Source organism: Muntiacus reevesi, chromosome 3 (assembly GCF_963930625.1).
Source record: "Muntiacus reevesi chromosome 3, mMunRee1.1, whole genome shotgun sequence".
Lineage (NCBI taxonomy): Eukaryota > Metazoa > Chordata > Mammalia > Artiodactyla > Cervidae > Muntiacus > Muntiacus reevesi.
This window is the reverse complement of record NC_089251.1, coordinates 141,148,589-141,172,329: the sequence shown is the minus strand read 5'-3', so window position 1 is coordinate 141,172,329 and position 23,741 is coordinate 141,148,589. Positions and strand designations below refer to the sequence as shown.

The following is a 23,741-nucleotide window of genomic DNA, read 5'->3' as shown; positions in this document are numbered from 1 at the left end:
AGTGGGCAGGATAGAATAGGTGCCAGGTATTAGTAAATGCATATGAAAGAACTTTGCTTTGGCATCAACAGTTCCTAGCATGATGCTTTGCACACAATATACAACAAAACAACATTGTTGATTTGTTGGTCAACTTTATTGATGAACCTATTAACATAAGTTATTTTTTAGTGTATCAGTTCTAAAGGAGTTAGTCATCAATATAATGGTATAATAATTCATTTCCAATTTAGTATATTTCTATTAAATCCCTTTTAAGTGAACCATTCACTTTAAATGCTTGCTAATACTTTGGTTTCTCTTATTATTAAAAGAACTACCAGCAGTGTAAGACTGAATGGATAGATAACAGTGGTTCTGTTCCCACCTCTGTTGTTACTCTTCATTTTTATTGGGTGGGGATAGTGTCCTTTCCTAATGGTATTTTCTTACCCTGGCTTCTTCCTATTTCTTTGCTCACTCTTGCCCAGGGAAGAAAGAATGCTTTAACTGATGGGAAGGAACTGAGCATGTCTACATAGTCACTTCCTCTTTTTTGAGGGGTGAGATTCACCTCCCTACAGGAAGAACACATTTTCTCTACTTTCCCATATTCTAAGTTGTTCAGTGGCAGCCTCTTTATTTTTGGCCACCCCACTTGGCATACGGAATCTTAGTTCCCTGATCAGGGATAGAACTTGTGCCCCCTGCAGCGGAAGTGCGGAATCCTAACCACTGGACTTCCAGGGAAGTCCCACAGTTCTATTTTAATATATTAAAACTCACTGAATCACAAAAGAGTGTCTCAAAAAAAAAATCTCTCAGGTAATGGGGGTTTATTTACCCACTCTTTCAACAAACATGAATCCTTTAGTCCTTTAAGATTGGCTTCTTCATGAGCCTAACTGACAAGACCATTTTTATTCATTCATTAAACAGCTGTTGATTTCAGTCACTCTGATCTCATCATTGTTCTAGAAGCTGGATATGCAACGGTGAACCTAGCAGATAAAAATCCTCCCTTTGTAGGTTCTATATTCTGTTCTCATCTTGGTTCTTTTCTTTGTCATTTTAATCACATTGCCCTCCTAGAATTTTTTTTGTGTGTGTGCGCTTTCCTTATCAACTCATCACCGTGGTCAAGCTCAAACTCACTTCTTCCATGAATGCTTCTTGGCAGAGAGTATTGTCAGAGGCAATGGGCTTCTGTGGGCAAGGCTCTTGGCTGGGAGGTTAAAAAAAACACTCCCCAGGAAATCAAGAGAGCATCCCACACTGACTCCCTACAAAGTTATTTTAAATCTGAATAGTATAACTTGTGTGGACTATTAAAAATGGATATAGCACTAAAATTTATGTAGTACAGCTATATATATAAACATATAAATTAGAACATGTGAATGTTTTGATACCTGGACATTTTTTCCCCTTGAGTTTAGCAAAAAAAAACTGAACTGGTGTTGGGTTCTCAAGTTGTCCAATTCTCTGAAATATTTTTTTGTATCCTTATTTTGCATTATTCAAATTCGGGTATATGCATCCCATTTTAAGTCCCTTTGATAATGCAATAATGTCCATTTATTAGATTCTCCATTTTTGTTGAATATTAGTACCTGACAGTTTTTAATCTGAAAATGCTGGTGCCCATGGAGACACATATAGACTTGTGTCCTGCATTGAATGAGGCCTTTTTGATTCTCCTGCCTGCCGTTTGCCTAGTTACAGGTCTGTGACCCCCCTCATAGGTGGTGATCTCAAAGTCTCTGACCAGCGCTCTTGAACTGTCTGAGGCCTTCCTGATTGCAGAAAGAAACACTAGTGCCTGCAGATGTGGGATTCAGTTTAGCTTTGCTGTCTGCGGCAGAGCCTTTTAGCACTTGTGACTCTCTCCCTATTTGTACACAGAGGTGGCAGTTACTGTTAGGCAGTGAGGGTTTCAGATGGCTAGTACCTTGGATGGAGGCACCCCGGGAACTGACTATCCAGTGTCTTCGTTAACAACGCTCTCCCCTGGAAGAGGCCCCTCTGACCTGACCTGCTCCTGTCATCCTGATACCCAAGAGAGAATACTTCTCAGCAGGGATTTATTTAATATGAAATACCCGAAGATCTTACTTTGTGATGACATTAACAAAATGCTACGTAATCTGGAAAGTTCCCAAATAGTATTTTTCTGGTAATGCTTTCTCAAAAACTTGGTGTAAATTAAGCAATAAGGAAGTCAGAAAGCCTTCTAATACTACTAGTATTAACACTAAATTAGGACTTGCCAAATTGCGTGTTGTGTTTAATATAACTACACAAGTTAGATATTAAAGCTTTCTTATGATGATAAACATCAGGGATTAGATGTTACTGCATGTCTCAAAGTCCAGGAAGTATGGTGATCCACATCCACATATACCGTGAACTGAACAGTTCCCTTCAGATGATATTCTGCCGTAATTAAAACAGGTATCAATGACCTTTAGGCTGAAAGAGCATCAGCTTCCAGTTTTCAGTGCAAGCGAATGAAACTGAAGTGTAAGAAAAGACTTGAAAATATTTTCTGGGAAAAAAGATTATTTGCAGGAAAATATAAAAAATAGAGCTTTTCTTAGAAAGGTCAAGTAAATATGACAGTATTTGCTGTGCACTTCTAACAGTCACTTGATTCAAGAGCGCTTTTTGGTGTGACACAGAGTGCTCTGTAACTGGTCCAATGGAATTTACAGTTTCCTGTGGTTGTTTTTAGAATCATGGGAAGAGTCTGATATTTAATTACAGGGTATTAATATGGACTCTCAAATTACTGAAATGTGTGGTAACTATTTGCCCCAACAAGTTTGAGTTGAATATGCAAATAGAATTTGACATAGTATCTAGACGCTAATATTTGTGCATGGGAGTAGAGTTTTGAGAAGCAAAAGCAACACTTTACAAAATAGTAACAAGATTGTAATACCAATTTTAGAAACCAACATTGAAACTTTATATTATAGTTACTAAAAGGAAACAAGCTAAGTTGATTGGGGAGTAGTCATTTGATAATTGGGTGCCCCCTTTTATGCACTTAAATATCATCTGAGGCTATTGTAATACAGCTTAATAAGCAGTGATTAAGATGACTGTAAATCATCAATAAAAAGTCAAAGTCAGTGTTCTATTTAAGAAATTTGGGATTAACATATCCCCACTGTATATATAAAATAATCGACAAGGACTTGCTGTATAGCATGGGACCTCTACTCAATATGTGTGTGTGTCAGTCACCTAGTCATGTCTGACTCTTTGTGATCCCGTGGACTGCAGCCCACCAGGCTCCTCTGTCCATGGGATTTCCCAGGCAAGAATACTGGAGTGGGTAGCCATTCCTTTCTCCAGGGGATCTTCCCAACCCAGGGATTGAACCCAGGTCTCTTGAATTGCAGGAAGATTTTTTTATCATTTGAGCCACCAGGGAAATTACATTTCAATATTAAATAAAAAAAAAAATAGGAAACTTCTGGTTAGACAGTGTGGATTCCGTGCTTGTATTTATCTCTAGTTCCTTATAGTGACACACTCAGGTAACAGCTAAGGAATTTTAAAAAGGGTAGAAACCCACAGGGATTAAGAGAGGAGAAGACAGCTGATAAGAGGTGTCCATAAGATGGTAGGAGCTAGAAAGCAGATGGATTAAGAGTAATCGTCCTAGGCTTGAGTTTTTCTTGCTCTGCTAAGTTCCATGGACAAAGCCAAGCAGAACCTAGCCAATTTGTGTTTCCTCACCCATAAAGTCCAAGGAATTGAAAGTACCAGGAAACAGAAAGATTGGTTGAAAGTCTACCTGGAGAAGGTACTAAATCCCTGATCTACTCCCTACCCTGGAGAGCCATTCCTCTGCTTCAGTAGACGAGCTCAATTTGTAGAGAAAAATGGAAAGGAAGGGGCTTATCAGAGAAACAGTAGAAGTTTCCCAGAACTGAAGTGCATGCATTTTCTTTTTTTACTATTTTAATATATATATTATTATTACCTGCACTGATACATGCTCAGATATGTTTCATGTGGAGTTGTAGTGTTTTTTTTTAAACAATTATTTTGTATTGGAGTATTGTTGATTAACAATGTTGTGTTAGTTTCAGGATGTGCAGCAAAGTGATTCAGTTATACATATACAGATATTCATTGTTTTCAGATTCTTTTTCCCATATAGGTTATTACAGAATATTGGGGAGAATGCATTTTCTTGATTCAAAAGTGCCCAGCACAATCAATAAGCAAAGTCTCCCCCTGAGGTACATCATGAGATTTTGTGAAAATGGGTATGAATAGAATTTCCTGCAATCTTCTTGAAAAGGGAAACATAGATTGTATGGACAATGTTTAACATTAGAATAATTTCCAATTCTCAGCATTAGAAGATTTAAGAGTGCACAGTGCCCTTGAAATACTGGGAGAAAGTAATTACCAATCTAGAATTCTCTACCCATCCACATGATCTAGTGTGACGATAGAAATGGGGTTTTCAACTTTCAAATTTATCTTTCATAAATACCTTTTCAACAACTACCAGAGGATGTGCACCTCCAGGAAAGGGGGTCATGAATGCAGAAGATCTAGGATCTAGGATTCAGTACAGAAAGAGGACAGAGGAGTTCCCAGAATGATGCTATAGACCAGTCCTGGGATGCAACCATGCATCAGACCTAGCATGAGGGTGAAACAAGCAGGGTGTATCCAGAAACAAAATGGATTTGATAACTTACCTGCTATAATTGATCATAGGAGAAGAGTTGTAGATAATATTTTATATAATAGGGTCTGTACACATGCTGAATACATGGAAAAGCAAAAAAGAAAGAAAAGTTCTCAAAAAACTTTAAAATAGAGCATGAAAGACAATGTCATCAGAGTGGCACAGCTGTGAACAGTATTTGTGTAGTCATAATACAAACACTGTTATGACCAACCTAGATAGCAGAGACATTAAAAAGCAGAGACATTGCTTTGCCAACAAAGGTCCGTCTGGTCAAGGCTATGGTTTCTCCAGTGGTCATGTATGGATGTGAGAGTTGGACTGTGAAGAAAGCTGAGCGCCGAAAAATTGATGCTTTTGAACTATGGTGTTGAAGACTCTTGAGAGTCCCTTGGACTACAGGGAGATCCAACCAGTCCATCCTAAAGGAGATCAGTCCTGGGTGTTCATTGGAAGGACCGATGCTGAAGCTGAAACTCCAGTACTTTGGCCACCTCATGCGATGAGTTGACTCATTGGAAAAGACCCTGATGCTGGGAGGGATTGGGGGCAGGAGGAGAAGGGGCTGACAGAGGATGAGATGGCTGGATGGCATCACCGACTCGATGGGCATGAGTTTGAGTAAGCTCCGGGAGTTGGTGATGGACAGGGAGGCCTGGCGTGCTGCGATTTATGGGGTCGCAAAGAGTCAGACACGACTGAGTGACTGAACTGAACAGAACTGAATACAAACACTAAATATAATTTAACCAAAAACTTCTAATGTGTGTTAGACTGTATTGTGGGCAAGAAGAGTTTTCGAGATTCTATATTAGGAAGGTAATTTCTAAAGTGAAATAAATTAGGATATAACAGTATAAATATTCCATTCAGAAATACATAGGTAAACAGCAGAGGAAACAGCCGAAAGTGTTAAAAATAGTTGCTATGGAGGTGGTGAGAGAAAGTGCTTTGCTGTGTGTGTGTGTTTTTAAATAGGTCTTGCAGTTACTATTTGCCTTTGAAAAGTAATTTCATACATTATTTCTAAAAAAATTTATCAACTGATTTTCAAAGGTCGGAAAGCAAATCACCAAGTCTTATGTTGTTTTCCATAAAAAATGATGATAAACACCGCCTTTGGGGGAATCACCTCAGTTATGTAGAAGATTTTATTCCCTAACAATATCTGCTAAGTGTCTACTCCCTCACATGCTTAGGAAAGGTATAAAAGTTGTTCCAGCTGCATTAATGTCTTATTCCTGTTAAAGCCTTTTCTTCATTAGCTCGTATATGCACCTGCTTCTTATAGAAAAGTTGAAAACTTGAGATTTCATAACAGCCTTGAGGCGTTTCTAGGATCATCCCTGCCTTTCTTTTGGCTTTACAGATGCATCCCAAAGAGAAAGAATCATGCTGGAGGCAGCATAATTTAACAATAAAATCTTCTTCTGTTTTACAGGGTGGAGAGCACTGTTACTACCATGGAAACATCAGAGGTGTCAAGGACTCAAGGGTGGCTCTGTCAACCTGCAATGGCCTTCAGTATGTGGGATCTCATGGCGAGGATCACCTTGCTTTCATCCGTTTCTTTCACCCTTTCCATCTTGTCTTTCATAGATATTTATTTTAGTGACTCTTCTGTACCAGTCCTGGGACAGAGACTGGATGTGGTGAACAAGGAGGGCTTAGCCTCTGCTCTCTTAACACTTAAGAGTTCGCAGGTGATTTAGAGATTAAATAAATGATCATACAGATTGTTATTTGATTGCCATTTTGGTGGGCACTGTGAAGGAGAAGGACGGACTTTGGGGGTGGCTGAACCTAGCCCAGAAAGGTTTCCCAGAGGTATCTTCTAGAAGAACTGTCAGTCAGTTTAACCTAAGGATAAGGTGAAGGTGGCCAGGCAAGGGTGGTTTGAAAGAAGAGGAGCCCATGTTTCAGTTTTCAGGCAGCCTCTTAAAAAACATTTGTAGGTGCCTTTTAGACTCAAACACAGTAGCGCTTCATGGAAAAATCTGTTATGGCCATGTGAGGAAAAGGATCTTGAAAATCTTACTTACACACTTTACAAAAAATCCTGTGTCTCTCAAAATTAAATGTGGCTCCCAACACAGAGTCTTAGTAGAAATTCACAATTTGTAAGCATGAAGATAATTGTTTGCCTCTTCAGAATCAAATGTTTTAAATTGTTCTTATACACAAAGAACCTGCTTTCTTACAGATGATACTGGTTTTGTGAATCAAATTTGTACTAGTTGTACATGGCTCGGTAATAACTCGAGATATTAGAACAGCATCAATAGTCCTATCCCAATTTGACCTTCTTATCTGTTCATTTAATTCCAAAAATTCACCATACCAGGTATAATGTGTATACTTCTCTTGCACACGTTTTGCACTTTCTGTAACCTATACGTTGTCTAGTGCAGTGCTAGGACCACAGGGTGATTCCATGCAGATATGTGAATTTGATTTGAGGCAGAATAAAGGTATTTATTCAGGTGCACTCATTTTTAAAGACAGTGCGTTTGCTATATGTGCTAACTCTCTTACTGTGGTTCCTTGTGTTGTAGTGGTATGTTTGAAGATCATACCTTTGTGTATATGATAGAACCACTGGACGTGGTTCACAATGAGGTGAGTGTGACTGTGATATCACTTTCTTTATGGGGCTTTATTTTTCCAGCATTTTTGTTTTGAGCAATCAAGAGATGATCATGTAGATTTCAAAATGCATTTATCTAGAGCACTTTATTTCACATTTAGGCTGGTACCATGAGTTTTGAAGCTTAGGTTGTATGTCGGAGGTGGCATGTCAATAAGGGATGGTAAGAAGCCTCAAACATTTTGTGAAGCTAAGATCAGTTCTTCCCAGTCAGAAGAGAAAAAAGATAAGATGCTTTATTTTATACTGACCAATTTGTTTTCCTTTAAGCAAGCTTTTATTCTCATGGTCTTTAGGTAGTTGTATGACTGTAAGCAAGTATATACATAACTTTTATGAGTCTAAGAATCTTCAGTGGGGAGATTTGTGGGTTCAACTATGATTACATTAAACAGTATTTATTTTTCTTTTGAGATAGGGAAGAAAATAATGTTTAGAGTCATGCGTAGGCCAGCAACCTAGATAAGAAATCATGAAGGCATTATGTTAAGTGAGTTAAGTCAGCCAGAACAAGGCAAACATTATATGATCTCACTTGTATGTGGAATCTAAATAACTGAATTTACATGAACACAACAGATTTGTGGTTACCAGAGACTGGTGGGGGAAATGAGTGAAGGTGGTCAGAAGAACACACTTCCAACTATAAGTTAAGCAAGTTCTAGGGATGCAGTATACAGCATGTGATTGTCATTAACAATATAGTATTATAAATTTCAAAGCTGCTGAGAATAGATTTTAAAAGTTCTCAACATGAAGAAAAAATGCATAACTAAGTGAAGTGATGGATAATAACTACACTTATTGTGGTGTTCATAATATAATATATACATCTATCAAATCATTATGTTGTATACTTTAAACTTTTCCAGTGCTATATGTCAATGATATCTCAATGAAACTGGAAAAAAGAAGTCATGTGCTCTGATCATGTTGCTAACTAATAGAATGCAACTAAATTTAAAATTTGATATATTTATGTATTCCTGTTTCCCTGGTGGCTCAGACGGTAAAGAAATTTGCCTGCAATGCAGGAGGCCTGGATTCAATCCTTGGGTTGGGAAAATCCCGTGGGAGGGCATGGCAACCCATTCCAACATTCTCGTGTGGAGAATGCCCACAGACAGAGGAGCCTGGCGGGCTACAGTCCATGGGATCGCAGAGTCCTACACGACTGAGCGACTAAGCACACATATATTCATCAATATTGTAATAAGGGCTTTCTACATGCTGGATATTATTTTAGGTGCTGGGGATAAAATGGTGAACAGAATAGACATAGAACCCGAGCCTAATAGAGCGTGTAGTCTTCAGGGGCAGAGACAGGAATAAATAGGTGAATAAGTAATTTCATATGGTATGTTAGATAGTGCATACTAAGGAGAGAAAAATGAAGCTGGGTAGGTGGTGCATGCGAAGTCATTTCAGTCATGTCAGACTCTTTGGAACCCTAGAGACTGTAGCCTGCCAGACTCCACTGGCAGTGGATTCTTGCCATGGGATTCTCCAGGCAAGAATACTGGAGTGGGTTGCCATATCCTCCTCCAGGGGATCTTTCCAACCCAGGGATCGAAACTGTATCCCTTACATCTCCTACATTGGCAGGCAGATTCTTTACCACTAGTGCCACTTGGAAGGGTGGGGAGGAGAGTTAAAACTTAAATTAACTGTCCAGGGCAGGGCACAATGAGGTGGTGAGTTTGGGATGAAGACCTTCAGGAAATTAGGGGACTGGATGTGTATTGCAGGAGAAGAACAAGTGCAAAGGCCCTGAGGTAGGAGCATTCTCAGTGTGTTTTAGGAACTGCAAGAGTTCTGCTGGCTTGGAGAGGAACAGACAGTAGGGGGTGAAGGTGCTGAGGGGTATCAGTTGGGAAGCCGTAACAGTGAAAAGTACTGCTGATGGGAAAATAGCAGTTTGAAAGTGATAGCGTCAGGATATTGCAATCATTGATGGGGAGCAGAAAAAGTGTTTTTTTAATCTTTAGAGATTTAAAATGTAGATAAGATAAATTTAGAGACAGGAAATAGTCATTCAGGCTATTGATAATAATAGTTGAACAGACAAATATTTATTTTCTTTGTATGGCAACCTGTATATGAATATGGGGTAATTTCAAATTTGAGGCAGGAAAGTCTTTAAGTTTTAACTGGTTTATGTTTGAGTAAAGCAGTATTATTTTTAACTGATAATTTAAGAATTATCAGTTAATGAAGATCACCCCACCTAGATAGATAAAGACATTTTGATGAAGTAAAATATTCTTCCCTTACTCTACTTGTAGGTAGATGAACTATGTACAGCACAATTATTTGACTCATAGAGTAAAAGATTGACTTTGATTTCTGGCATTGATTAAAGGATCCTGTGACCCTAAAATAAAACAAAAACAAAGCCAAAGAGCAAAACACCCCCCGCCCCAAATAACAACTCTCTAAGCCTTGAGTTTTTAAATAGGTAAAATGAAATAATTTTTCATTGCATCCCTCATAGGGCAATTTTACACATTTGATGAATTAGTAAATATACACGACTATGTCTATTAAACTGTTGAAGAGACTTATAAGGTGTTATTATCATAATGTTTAAAGCATTGGTTTTGCCTTGTTAAACCCATAATCCTATTCTTCAGGAGCTGATTGTTATACACTTAATGCCTTTTCTCTTTTGCCTTCCTTTTTACTACCTGCCTATCATTCATGCAACGATTTATCCTCATCTTCACCATGGAAGAGGGATGGGAACAATGCTTGAAACTTTAGTTGGTTTTTAAAATTATGTTGCTAGTTGTGGGTTTCATCACTCCACGTATCTTTTCAGTTGATACCAGAATTAAGAGTCTATGGTACTTGAATTTAGATTTTTGATATTTAATTTACTGTTAATTTTAGTATTCTTTATAAGTCCAGTAATATGGAGGCAGTATTTCTTGTGAGAACTCATGTTATTTCTCAAATAATAAATGAATGGCAAAACTTTTAGTTATTATAAGTCTTTTATGTAATTTAATAAGAGCACTTTTTAAAATAAGTTTTTTTTTCTGATTATAAAACATTGTGGGGAATTTGGAAAAGCACAATAAGCAAATATTTAATTGAACAGTATTTATCCATTATCCCATCCCCTAGAGATAACTTCTCTTTACCTTTCAGTGCACATTCTTCCAGTTTTTCAGCGATACGTTCCCATATTTTAAAAAATAAATGGACCATTATTTTGTAATATAATTTAGACTCATTAATGTATCCTCTGAACCTCAATATTTTTGTTTGTTAAGTGGCAATAAAATATGCACCATATGGAGTGCTTGTGAGCATTAAATTGGTAAATTGGTAGCACATCCTATGCACTCAGTAATGGAAGCTTATAGTGATGGAAATAAGACTTTAATAAAAGTGTAATATCTTGGGCAAAGGATATGGATATTTTCAAGATTTTTGATAGACTTATTAAATTTCTGTCTGACCTGTGCTACCAGCAGTGTGTAAGAGTGATTTTTGCCTTGCAACTGTAATTGACTATGGTTGTAAAAATTTTTAAACCTTTGCCAACCTGATGGCAAAAGTTGGCATATCTTTTTACTTGCATTTTGAAGAAGTGTTAAAGTGTTCGTCTTTCATTGTGCAGTCATTGCCCATTTGTGTTTCTTTCTTGTGAATTTCTTATGCATGGGTTTGAAGAAAGTTAAGGTTTAAGAGTAATAATGCAACTATGCTTTTTATCTAAACTGGGGCAATTGGATGATGCTCTATTTTATTTGAAGTTCAACTTTTAGCAAGATATATGCTTTTCATTTTTGGTAACTAAACCATCAGCATATAAATGTTCGCGTTGTAAGGAGGATATTAGAGAAAGTGCTCACACTCTTCCATACAGATGTAATCATATCTTGCTTTTTAATTGACTAATTGTTTTTGTTTCAGAAAAGCACAGGTCGACCACATATAATCCAGAAAATCTTGGCAGGACAATATTCTAAGCAAATGAAGAATCTCAGTAAGTTTTTGTGAAAGTAGCCATTCTGTTTTATGTACTAGAAGCTTTGACTTGGAGCTTGGTAGACATGCAGGCTCGTTGGAAAGTGGAATTGGTTTGAAATTTGGAGTGAGCGGTGTTGGTAGGCAGTTCACATGGCTTTCATGTGATGAAGCATGAAGAGTCGTTTCCAGTGGAAAGACTGAAATATGAAACTCAGATGTAAAGCTGTGTTAGAAACTGTAAAGTGTGGCCATATCTAACAGAGTTATTTACAGGGAGGTTCATCCTTAGATTTTCGTGGAAGTTTGCTGCTCTTTGACCAGCTGGTACTATCTCTCTTATGGTCTGGTTCTGAGGCATCTTAAGCATGCTGATTTGGCAAAAGCCGCTTTTGGATTATTGGGGTATGCAATGTTATTTCTGTGTATCAGTACCAAAAGTTTTTAGTAATTTATGCAAAAGGTTATGCCATGCATTCTTTTTAATTCTAAAATAAATTAAGGGGACTTCCCTGGTAGTCCTGTGGCTAAGACTCCACAATCCCAGTGCAGGGGACCTGGGTTTGATCCCTGTTCAAGGAACTAGATCCCACATGCCACAATGAAGACTGAAGATTTGGTGCAGCCAAATAAATAAATAATAAAAACCCTCTAAAAAAAGGAAAGCATTTAAAAAATAAAGTGAATTAAGCATAGTAGAATTCTAAATTTTCAGATATCTAGGGTCAGGTGGTTGTGGATCAAATATGCATATTCCCAGGAGTTGTGAACAGCTCATTATGTTTTTCATGAGATTTGGAAAAAAATAATGCTTTTGGATTACATTTGTGACCATGAAAATGTGAACTATTTAATAATTGGCGTGCTTTTTCACCTTAGTTTATTTTTATTTTGAGAAGACAAATGCTATCAATGCTGCTATTCCCTCACGTAATATTTTTAAAACATTCTCCCATTGAAATGCAGTCAAACATACATTTTGGTCTTCTTTCCTTTTGCACAGGTATGGAAAGCAGTGACCAGTGGCCCTTTCTATCTGAATTACAGTGGTTCAAAAGGAGACGGAAGAGAGCAGTGAATGTGAGTGTGACACTGAGTTACTAAATACGAATCCTGTAATTATATAATCGACAACTTTCATAGACCTCCTATGTATTGATAAATGTATAGGGGCTTTGGAATTGAAATTATGTTCCTAGTCTATTTCATAATAGGTTAGAAAGCTGTAATGATGGGGACTGTTTAGTAATTACATGGTGAATGCTATGTAACCAAAAATTAATTCCACAGCATATGGATTACATGGTAATTTACTCGATAAGTTAATGAGTAATTACACTGAAAATTGCACTTTTAATTTTTTTGACTGTGTCGCACAGTTTGTGGGATTTTAGTTTTCTGATCAGGGATTGAACCCATGCCCCGGCAACAGAAATGTGGAGTCCTAACCATTGGACTGCCAGGGAATTCCCCAAAATTGCACATTTAAGATAATGTTTTGCTAAATGTAATTTTTATGGCAAACTAGACCACCAGCCATTGAAAACCTAGTGATAGGTCAGATCATCCTCTCTTTTATGAGCTTGTCTTTGTATTGTGGTGATTATGGATACAATTTTTTTTTAAACTTAGAGATCTGTTTTTGTTTACTCTTGAAATTGCAGTTGGTAATAATAAATTTTAGATAGACTGTTGATGTTTGTCTACAGTCCAGTCTTATCAAGTATAAACTGATCAATGACCATGTGCTGTTCTAACTATGAAAAACAAATGATAGTCCAAATGACAGCTAAAATACTTAGCCCTTGCTCTTTAAAGGATTATCTAGTAATCAAACTTTAGAATATGATAATTGTCAACATTTGTTCCTTTGAGAACTTGTGTGGTTAGCAATTAGTACAGTATTATGAGAATTTCATTCCCCTGAATTCACGTTTCTATGTGACTACATTGGTATCTATTCCAGATGTACTATGCTATTATTGAGATTTATTTATTTTAACATATTAATAATTATACATTTTTCTCTAGAATATTTTTACATATTAAAAATTGTATGAAAACCACATGAGCTGCTCTCTGTCTGTATGAGTACCTAATGATAATTAAATATAGTTCTTTCCTAAACAGTTGTACATTTGTTGTTGTTTAGTTGCTCAGTTGTGTCCCAACTCTTTGCAACCCCATGGACTATAGCCCAACAGGCTCCTCTATCCATGCTGGTCTTCAGGCAGAAATATTGGAGTGGGTGTCCAGTTCCTCTTCCAGGGGATCTTCCTCACCCAGGGATCAAACCCATGTCTTCTGCAAGTCTCCTGCATTGCAGGCAGATATTTTATCACTAATCCACTGAGGAAGCCCGATTGTATGTTATGTCTTTTTTGTTCAGTTGCTAAGTCGTGTCTGACTCTTTGTGACCCTACGGACTATATGGGTTCTTCAAGCAAGAATACTAGAGTGGGTTGCCATTTCCTTCTCCAAAGGATCTTTCTGGACCAGGGATCAAACCCATGTCTCCTACATTGGCAGGCAGATTCTTTACCACTGAGCCACCAGGGAAGCCCAATTGTATGTTTACCCACACTTCATAGTCACTTTTTCCTTCCATTTCCCTGACCAGGTTTCTTTGAGGGTGTTCATAAAGTGAGCAGCAAAGAGTTCTTCTGAAATTCTAAGTCAGTCTTGCATTTAACAGCCAGCATTAGAGATATTTTCTTTAACCACCATTCTAATCACATATTTTTATTTTCTACAGCCATCCCGTGGTGTGTTTGAAGAAATGAAATATTTGGAACTAATGATTGTTAATGATCACAAAACGGTAAGAATACAGAATCAATGGGTTTTAGACTGGACAGTTTACTTAAGAAACAACAATAATCTTCTGTTAACGTCTGTCAAAGTAAAATACTTAAAATACATGTGAAGAATATTTACTATCCTCCATTGGCCCTTCTTGAGGATAAAGTAGGAATATTCTTAACTGTACTCTGCTGAACCACTTTCCTTATAAAATATCTTGGCTGAAGCCCAGAGCCTCCTGAAGGGTCTTGGTCAGTAGGCTGTTTGCTAGTACAGTTGAATCCACAGATACAGATGGCCGACTGAATCTACTGTAATGTACTGAACAATTTTATATAAAGTCCTTGAGCATCAGGATTTTGACATTTTTGCTGCTGCTGCTGCTGCTGCTAAGTCGATTCAGTCGTGTCTGACTCTGTGCGACTCCATAGACGGCAGCCGGCATCTTTAGGGGCTCCTAGAACCAACCATCCTTGGATACTGCAGTACGACTTTATACCTAATACTTGTGGTATGCTGGTAAATGCTTAACACTTGGTTCTCTGAAAAAAAAAAAAAACTTTGATTTAAAATGTTTGCTGACACTATTAGATATATATAAAATAGGTTAACTAATAAGGTTCTATTGTATAGCACAGGGAACTCTACTCAATACTCTATAAAAGTAAATATATGTGTATGTATAACTGATTCACTTTGGTGTACACCTGAAACTAATGCAACATTGTAAATCAACTATACTCCAATAAAAAATGTTAAAAAAATGTTTGCTGATATCCATGGTGTAAATACTCTTCCATGGCTGATTTCAAGCTACCAAAGTGATGTCATTAAATGAGGACCTGGGAAAGATGTATTCAGTTAGCTCATGTGAACTGGTGGGAGCTGGCTCCAGTACCCTACTGCCCCCCTTTTCAAACAGTTTAGGGCACTTGTAATTTTTGATGTAATTACATAATTCAGTTTTTTAAGCTGTATAAACTAAGACAAAGAATAATTTGCTTTATAAAAGCTAAGTTACATTTTTGGAGAGACTTTATAAAGATGGGACTGTTAAGACACACCTACAAGTCAGGTATAGGGAAAAACTTGTAAAAAATTGCAGCAAAAATTCAGATTGTTTGGAAATATCTTTTAAGTCCTTGTTTTTCTTTAAGGAAATCAAAATTAGGTTAGTAAACCTATTAGGTTAGATTTTATATAATGTATATACCTATTGCTGTTGTGTCTGACTCTTTTCGACCCCATGGACTGCAGCAACTCCAGGCTTCCCTGTCCATCACCAACTCCTGGAGCTTGCTCAAACTTATGTCCATTGAGTTGGTGATGCCATTCAACCAGCTCATACTCTGTCATCCCCTTCTCCTCCTGCCTTCAATCTTTCCCAGCATCAGGGTCTTTTCTAATGAGTCAGGTCTTCGTATCAGGTGGCCAAAGTATTGGAGCTTCAGCTTCAGCATCAGTCCTTCCAATGAATATTCAGGATTGATTTCCTTTAGGATTTGACTGTTTTGATCTCCTTGCTGTCCAAGGGACTATTATGTGAAATTCTAACCAGCAGAAAAGCCCTTAAAACTAGATGTTTTTAAAAATGTTGATTTAATTTATATTTAAACCTTTTTTGGGTCTCTGCTTTAACTGATGTTTTCCATTAATTACCAAGTACTGGCTCAATTATGTTGACTATGAAGTTATTCAGTAGCATCCCTCTTAGTAAGATATGCAGACTTATGTTTTGAACCAGTAGCTTTTAAGTACATTGATTGAATGTTAGTAGGAAGCAGAATTGTGTACAATTTAGGACAGATCTTGTGTGATAGAAAGGAAAACCGAATGTGTAGATAGCCGTTTTAGATAACAAAGGCTAAAATATGACTTTCTGAAGGACATTAATTTCCTTGAAATGCCAAGATAATTTTTTATCTGAATTATTTTTGTTGATTGGAACTTTGAGATTATTTCCATCTACTTCTCAATCTTTAGGCATATTGTAAAATTATTTTAGAAGCCTAAACTTTTCCCAACATCCAGTGTACAATATTTTTACAGTAGTGAAAATAATAATTAAGATATATACATTACCTTTAAATTCACAAAGAGCATTCACATATAGCTGGTAATTGATAGACAAATTCTCCAACCCATGACTTGCAATTCCAATCTCTTGTTCCATGACTCTGTTAGGAAGATTCATGAAGCCATCAATCAAAGAGCAGATTTCAGAAACTGTACAAATAGGAAGCATGATTAATTTAGAGAGTTATATATTTTGAATTTATTTTTATATATTTTAAAATGGGAAGCCTTTAAATAATCTTGTCTTTGTTTATGAATAATAAAATAGTGCTCACCTTTAAAATATTGTTTTGTAGATAGAATATTTCTAATATTATTTATATTCTGTGATAAAGTTACCTTATTTAGGCTACCAGTCTTTTAATGGTAAGTCTTAGTAATTTGTTTTATTGTTATCACTAAAGTGAGAATTAGGCATGAGTACATCTGTGTTTGAAACCAGAAAAAAAACTATAATTCACTCTGATAAGTTTGGAGGGAATACATGTTATGAAATGAAAGAAAAAAGAAAGCCTTTATTATTGGATGGTAATAAGGCCTAAAGTAGAAATAAATTACTTGAGAAGATGTCTACTGTTTTTTTAAATTGAAGTATAGTTGATTTACAGTGTTTCAGGTGTATGGCAAAATGATTCCGTTACGCAGATTCTTTTCCATTACGTGTTGTCACAAGATATTAAATACAGTTCCTTATGCTATGCAGTGTGCTTCCTAGGTGGCCCAGTGGTAAAGAATCTGCCTGCCCACCAGGAGATGTCTGACAAGCAGGAGATGCGGGTTTCGTCCCTGGGTCAGGAAAATCCTCTGAAGAAGGAAATGTCAACCCATTCCAGTATTTGTGCCTGGGAAACCCCATGGACAGAGGAACCTGGCAGGCTACAGTCCATGGAGTTGCAAAGAGTTGGACATGACTGAGCAACCTACCAGCAGCAGTAGTGCTATATAGTTGGTTCTTGTTAGATTTCTGCTAGTTAAATAAATGCTGCTTCGGTGCAAAGAACTAGATAGATTCCTTTTCTTAGACCAAACTGGATTCTAGCTCATAATAGTCCCAGATAACTGGGTCATTTTATAAGAATTTTTTTTCTTTTGAGAGTTGTTGTTGTTTAGTCGCTAAGTTGTGTCCAACTCTTTGCAACCTCATGGATTGCAGCACCCTTGCCTTCCGTGTCCTTCACTATCTCCCAGAGTTTGCTTAAACTCATGTGCTTTGAGTTGGTGATGCCATCCAGCCATCTCATCTTCTGTTACCCCTTTCTTCTCGTGCACTCAATCTTTTCCAGCATCAGGTCTTTTCCAATGAGTCTGCTTTCTATATCAGGAGGCCAAAGTATTGGCACTTCAGCTTCAGCATCAATCCTTCCAGTGAATATTCAGGGTTGATTTCCTTTAGGATTGAGTGGTTTGATCTTCTTGCCATCCAAGGGACTGTCAAAAGTCTTCCCCAGCACCACAATTTGAAAGCTTCAGTGCTCAGCCTTCTTTATGGTCCAACTCTCACATCCACACATGACTACTGGAAAAACCCTGATAGCTCAGTTGATGAAGAATTCGCCTGCAGTGCAGGAAACCCCAGTTCTATTCCTGGGTTGGGAAGATCTGCTGGAGAAGGGATAGGCTATCCATTCTAGTATTATCGGGCTTCGCTTGTGGCTCAGCTGGTAAAGAATCCGCCTGCAATGTGAGAGACCAGGGTTCGATCCCTGGGTTGGAAAGATCCCCTGGAGAAGGGAAAGGCTGCCTGCTGCAGTATTCTGGCCTGGAGAATTCTATGAACTGTATATGGGGTTGCAAAGAGTTGGACATGACTGAGCAACTTTCACTTTCACTTTGACTATACAGACCCTTGTCAGCAAAGTGATGTCTCAGCTTTTTAATATGCTGTCTAGGTTTGTCATAGCTTTTCTTCCAAGGAGCAAGCTACTTTTAATTTGATGGCTGCACATTAAAAAGAATTCATTTGAATCAGTTCTAATGAGATGGATGAAACTGGAGCCCATTATACAGAGTGAAGTAAGCCAGAAAGATAAACACCAATACAGTATACTAATGCATATATATGGAATTTAAAAAGATGGTAACGATAACCCTATATGCAAAACAGAAAAAGAGACACAGATGTACAGAACAGACTTTTGAACTCTGTGGGAGAAGGTGAGGGTGGGATGTTCTGAGAGAATAGCGTTGAAACAAGCATACTATCTAGGGTGAGACAGATCACCAGCCCAGGTTGGATGCATGAGACAAATGCTCAGGACTGATGCACTGGGAAGACCTAGAGGGATGGGATGGGGAAGGAGGTGTAAGGGGGATTGGGAGGGGGAACACATGTAAATCCATGGCTGATTCATGTCAATGTATGGCAAAAACCACTACAATATTGTAAAGTAATTAGCCTCCAACTAATAAAAATAAATAAAAAAATAAAGTAAAAAAAGAAAATAAACACATTAAAAAATGTTCAAATAAATATTTCATGGCTGCAGTCATCATCTGTAGTGATTTTGGAGCCCAAGAAAATAAAATCTATCACTATTTCCACTTTTCCCCCATCTGTTTGCCATGAAGTGATGGGACTGGATGCCATGAGCTTAATTATTTGAATGTTGAGTTTTAAGCCAGCTTTTTTCACTCTCCTCTTTTACCTTCATCAAGGGGCTCTTTTGTTCTTCACTTTCTGCTGTTAAGGTGGTATCATCTGCATATCTGAGGTTGTTGATATTTCTCCAGGCAATCTTGATTCCAGCTTGTGATTCATCCAGCCCAGAGTTTCTCATGATGTACTCTACATATAAGTTAAATAAGCAGGGTGACAATATACACCCTTGATGTACTCCTTTCCCAGTTTTGAACCAGTCTGTTGTTCATGTCTGATTCTAACTGTTGCTTCATGACCTGTGTATAGGTTTCACAGGAGACAGGTAAGGTGGCCTGGTATTCCCATCTCTTTAAGAATTTTCCAGTTTGTTATGATCCACCCAGAAATTCATGAAATGAGAGTTGAAAAAAGTTATTTTTTAAAGATGTGCTTTATATGAGATGAAGATAGTTTTTGAATTTGAATACTTAATAAGGGATAAATCAGAATATGGATCAGGTACTTAAATTTGAGTGTCAAAGTAAAACTAAACTAGAATAATTGGCATTTATTTAAAAAAATGATTTTGGCTGCACTACACAACAGGTGGGGACCTCCCTGACCAGAGACTGAACCTGTACACCCTGCAGTAGAAGCATGGAGTCTTAAGCACTAGACTGCCAGGAAAGCCTGACATCTATTTTTTAATACCTGGATGTTTGCTATTGGGTTTTAGAATGTCTTCTCTCTGAGAGTGCTCATCTTATAATCTTTGTGCTACATGAGGCCACACATTTATTTTCATAACTGTAACCCTCAGGTTGAAAATCAAGCTCTAATTTTAATTTTTTTTCAAAAAGCAAATATTTTTAAAATAATTTTTATTGGAATATAGATGACTTACAACATTGTGTTAGTTTCAGGTGTACCACAGAGTGAATCAGTTATTCCTATACATATAAGATATCTGCTCATTTTTAGATTCTTTTCCTATACAGACCATTATAGAGTCTTGAGTAGAGTTCCTTGTGCTGTATTGTAGGTCTTTATCAGTTATCTGTTTTACACATAGCAGTGTGAATATGTCAATCCCAATCTTCCAGTTTATCCCTACCCACCTTTCCTTCCTGGTAACCATAAGTTTGGGGCTTCCCTGGTTGCTCAATTGGTAAAGAATCTGCCTGCAATTCGGGAGACCCAGGTTCAATCCCTGGGTCGGGAAGAACTCCTAGGGAGGGGAATGTTACCCACTCCAGTATTCTTGCCTGAGAAACCCCAGCGACAGAGGAGCCTGGAGGGCTATAGTCCATGGGGTCACAAAGAATTGTACACGACTGAGTGACTAACACTAAATAACCATAAGCTTGTTTTCTACATATTTAACTCTGTCTGTTTTGTAAATAGGTTCATTTGTACCTTTTTTAAAAAGATTCTACTTTTAAAATTTTAAAGATTAAAGAATCTTTTCTTAAAGATTTATGAGTGGTATTATATGATGTTTGTCTATCTCTGACTTCACTCAGTAAGATGTTCTCTAGGGCCATCCATGTTGCTGCAAATAGCATTATTTCATTCAAAAATCAAATATCTTAAGAATTGTGCTTGTTCAGAAAGGAGAAGCAGATTTGACACTTTAAATGTAAATTATTCTCAGCAATCGGAAAATGTGAAAATAAATTAGTTCATAAATGGAGATTGCATATTTTTCTTTGTGTGTATAATTAATTCTCATTCATGCAGGAAATAGAAACATTTTGCCTACATTTACTTTCAAGCATACCTCTTTAATTCAGAGTAACCTAATATTGCCTTCCTGAAAAAATGCAGATAACTTACTTGGAACAAGCATCATATATTATCAGTAGCTTTCAATTAGAAAAAAATCTCTCAATTTTGTGTAAACCATTTTAGCAGCAGGCTGGCAGAGTCTAATTTGTGAGCCAATTATAGCCTTGATAGGGGTCTGCAAACATTTCTTCGAGCTGCTTAAGCTAAATATTAATATAAATATGAAACACTTTTTTCTATTAGAAAACTAATTGAAATATTTTAAAGTGCATGAAAAACAAATGTTTTTCTACATTGTTACTATATCTTTATGTATAAGTCAATAGGTGAAAATATGTAATGATAACTCATATATTTCAATTTAAACCTCATGTGGTTTTCCTTATTTAAAAGCCACTTATATTTTATAGGGCTTCCCAGGCGAAACTAGTGGTAAAGAACCCACCTGCCAGTGCAGGAGACATAGAGATGTGGGTTCTATCTCTGGGTCAGGAAGATCCCCAGGAGGAGGGCACGGCAACCCACTTCAGTATTTTCTTATTTTTTTTTTTTTTTGGCCACAGGGTGTGGCATGTGGGAGCTTGATTCCCCACCCAGGGATCAAACTTGTGCCCCCTGTAGTGAAAGCCAGGAATCTTAACCACTGTACTTCCCACTGGAGTGGGAAGTCCCCCACTCCAGCATTCTTGGCTGGAGAAAACCGCAGACTACAGGCCATGCGATTGCCAAGAGTCGGATACAACTGAAGTGACTTAGCATGCACGCACATATTTTATAGGTACCCCAACAAATTATGATTTCTCATCAATGATCATGATTTATTAGGCATGCACATAAACTATTTTATATTACTTGTTATCCAGTTTATCTCTTACGTCAACCCAGAGTAAGCATTGAATTCCAGCTGTTTGATCTTGAATAATTATTTATCCTCTCTGAGCCTCACTTTCCACATTTATAAATGGGGATGATAAAACTTACCACACTGAGGATGGCCAATATTTGTTGTAGGAGAAACCCTAATCATAGATCCTAATAAATCCTAGGTACCCAATTATACGGAATTTCAAGTGAATAAACCTAGTGGTTACTCTTTTTCCTTGTCATACTTGTCTTCTCAGCAGCATTGGACACAGTTGTTTATTCTTTCCTATTTGAAATATTGTCTTCATTTTTCTGCTTCTATGACACAATAGCTGTCTTACATCATTGGCCGTTTCTTCTTAGTCTTTTATGTTTGGCCTTTAGAATTTTAAGAATGCCTCATAGCTTGGTTTGGGCTCTCTTTTCTTTCTATAACTTTCCCTCAAGCGACCACTTCCAGTTCTAAGTTTTTAAATTATATCGTGACTTAAATTCATCACTCTCAACTTTATACTCTAACCTGCTGAGTTCCATAGTTCTGTTAATATATCTGACTGCCTACTTCAATATTGGGTAGACATCTCACATTATAAATCAGAACTCTTGGTTCCTTAGTCCTAAGCTGCTTTATCCCTAGTCTTTCTCATCATTTTAAATGGCACTCCCCCGCCTCCACCCCAGCTATTCTAGTTCAAAACCTCAGAGTCATCTTTTACTCTCTTTCCTTATCTTCCATATCCTACATGGGTGTCCTGTCTTCATTATTTTTTAACCTGGACTATTACAATATTTTCCCAACAGATGTCTCTTCTTCCATTCTTGACTCTCTAATTCAATCCCCTCACAGCAAGCAGAGTAATCTTTCTAAAAAGAAAGAGGTGGAAGTTACAAATATGAAATAAAAAACATCACATTCTGATAGACTTTTGAAGTTCTCATTTTTTAACTTGCATGTCATACTTTCCATGTTCATTATACTATAAAAGGACATATCCCCAAAGGACAAATTAATGTTCAGAAGCAAAACAAATTCATTTGGATATGTACCACCACTGCCCTAGAATAAGATGTCAACTAATATTTTCCCTTTCTTTTTGTCACAAGTACTTCTTAATGTCAGGACTTTTTTAAAGTGTGCATTTCAGTGGCATTTAGTTGTGCATCCATTACCTCTATCCAGTTTCCAAATATTTCATCACCCCCAAGAGACTTAATGTTGAGACTTTTGCTTTTACTTTTAAAGATATTTTTGAAATTTTTCAGCTTGTGTAATTGGCTAGGCAACTTAAAATGCTGAGCTCTTTACAGCAACTTCTTTGTGCTAAGTTTAAACACACCTGTTAAAATATCTCACTGTATCCTCACATGGTGGAAGGGACTAGGGATCTCTTTAGAGACTTTTTTTTATAAGGCACTAATCCCATTCATGAAGATCCCATCCTCATAACTTAAGTACTGGTCAAAGGTCCCACCTAAATACCAACATTTTGGAGTTTGAAATTTTAGCATAAATTTGTGCAGCACACAAATATTCACACCATAGCAAATATTATAAATATAAATAGCCATAAATTAATGATGCTCCTAATAACACAATACTAATTTATTGCACATTCATCATGGGTTGTCAGTATGCTTGGTATTATAAAAATTTTATATCAGATAGATCAACATTAAGACATACTCTTCATTTTAAAAACATAGTAACAGGGTTAAAGAGAATGAAATAAAGGGATTCTGACAAACTTATAGTGTAAAAATGGACCAAAGAGAAAAAAAGAATATTATGAAAACTGCAGTTTTTAATAATTATAATTGAAGTCAAATTTTAAAGATATGGTGCATACCTTATTTGGTAGTTTTGAAGATGTTTTTCTTTTTCCTCAACAGAGGCCATGATCTGCTTGTGGTAAACTTTACTTTTCAAATGTCCTCTCAAAGCCATGTTAAGCTAAGTACTCCTTACTAAAACTGTAGCCCTTCAGATGTTATGTAATTATTCTATTAATTTACTTAATTTTCTTAACTGGTCATAAATAACAGTAAACAACCATACTGTTGGCACATTTCATTTGTACTTTCTGTCTCTTCTTTGACTTCTGAGCTGTCAAAAGCAAAAGGCTTCGTTTGGAGGAGGTATTCTTCTGAAAGGATATATTAAAATGTATGTTTTATTATGCAAGGTATACATTTTGCAGTCCATAGTGTGAACTGAATCTAAAGTGTTGCCTAAGAAATCTTCTTGATCTTTGTATGAGATTGAATTCAAATGAGAAGGGTGTCCTGTAGGGATTAAATTTCTTGGTCTA

General features: G+C 36.9%; 1 protein-coding gene across 5 annotated transcripts in view; it reads left to right on the top strand.

Moving 5' to 3' along the window:
* The window catches only part of ADAM23 (ADAM metallopeptidase domain 23), a 179,645-nt gene that overhangs the window by 102,056 nt on the left and 53,848 nt on the right, over positions 1-23,741 (top strand). For all 5 annotated transcript variants that reach the window (XR_010662199.1, XM_065927689.1, XM_065927687.1 and 2 more), the window contains exons 5-9: positions 6,141-6,223; positions 7,255-7,318; positions 11,271-11,343; positions 12,328-12,404; positions 14,080-14,145. Coding sequence is in view for 4 of the 5 variants with exons in the window: in XM_065927689.1 (XP_065783761.1) it covers positions 6,141-6,223; positions 7,255-7,318; positions 11,271-11,343; positions 12,328-12,404; positions 14,080-14,145 (363 nt within the window). In the remaining variant the exon portion in view is untranslated. The remainder of the gene's footprint in view (positions 1-6,140; positions 6,224-7,254; positions 7,319-11,270; positions 11,344-12,327; positions 12,405-14,079; positions 14,146-23,741) is intronic.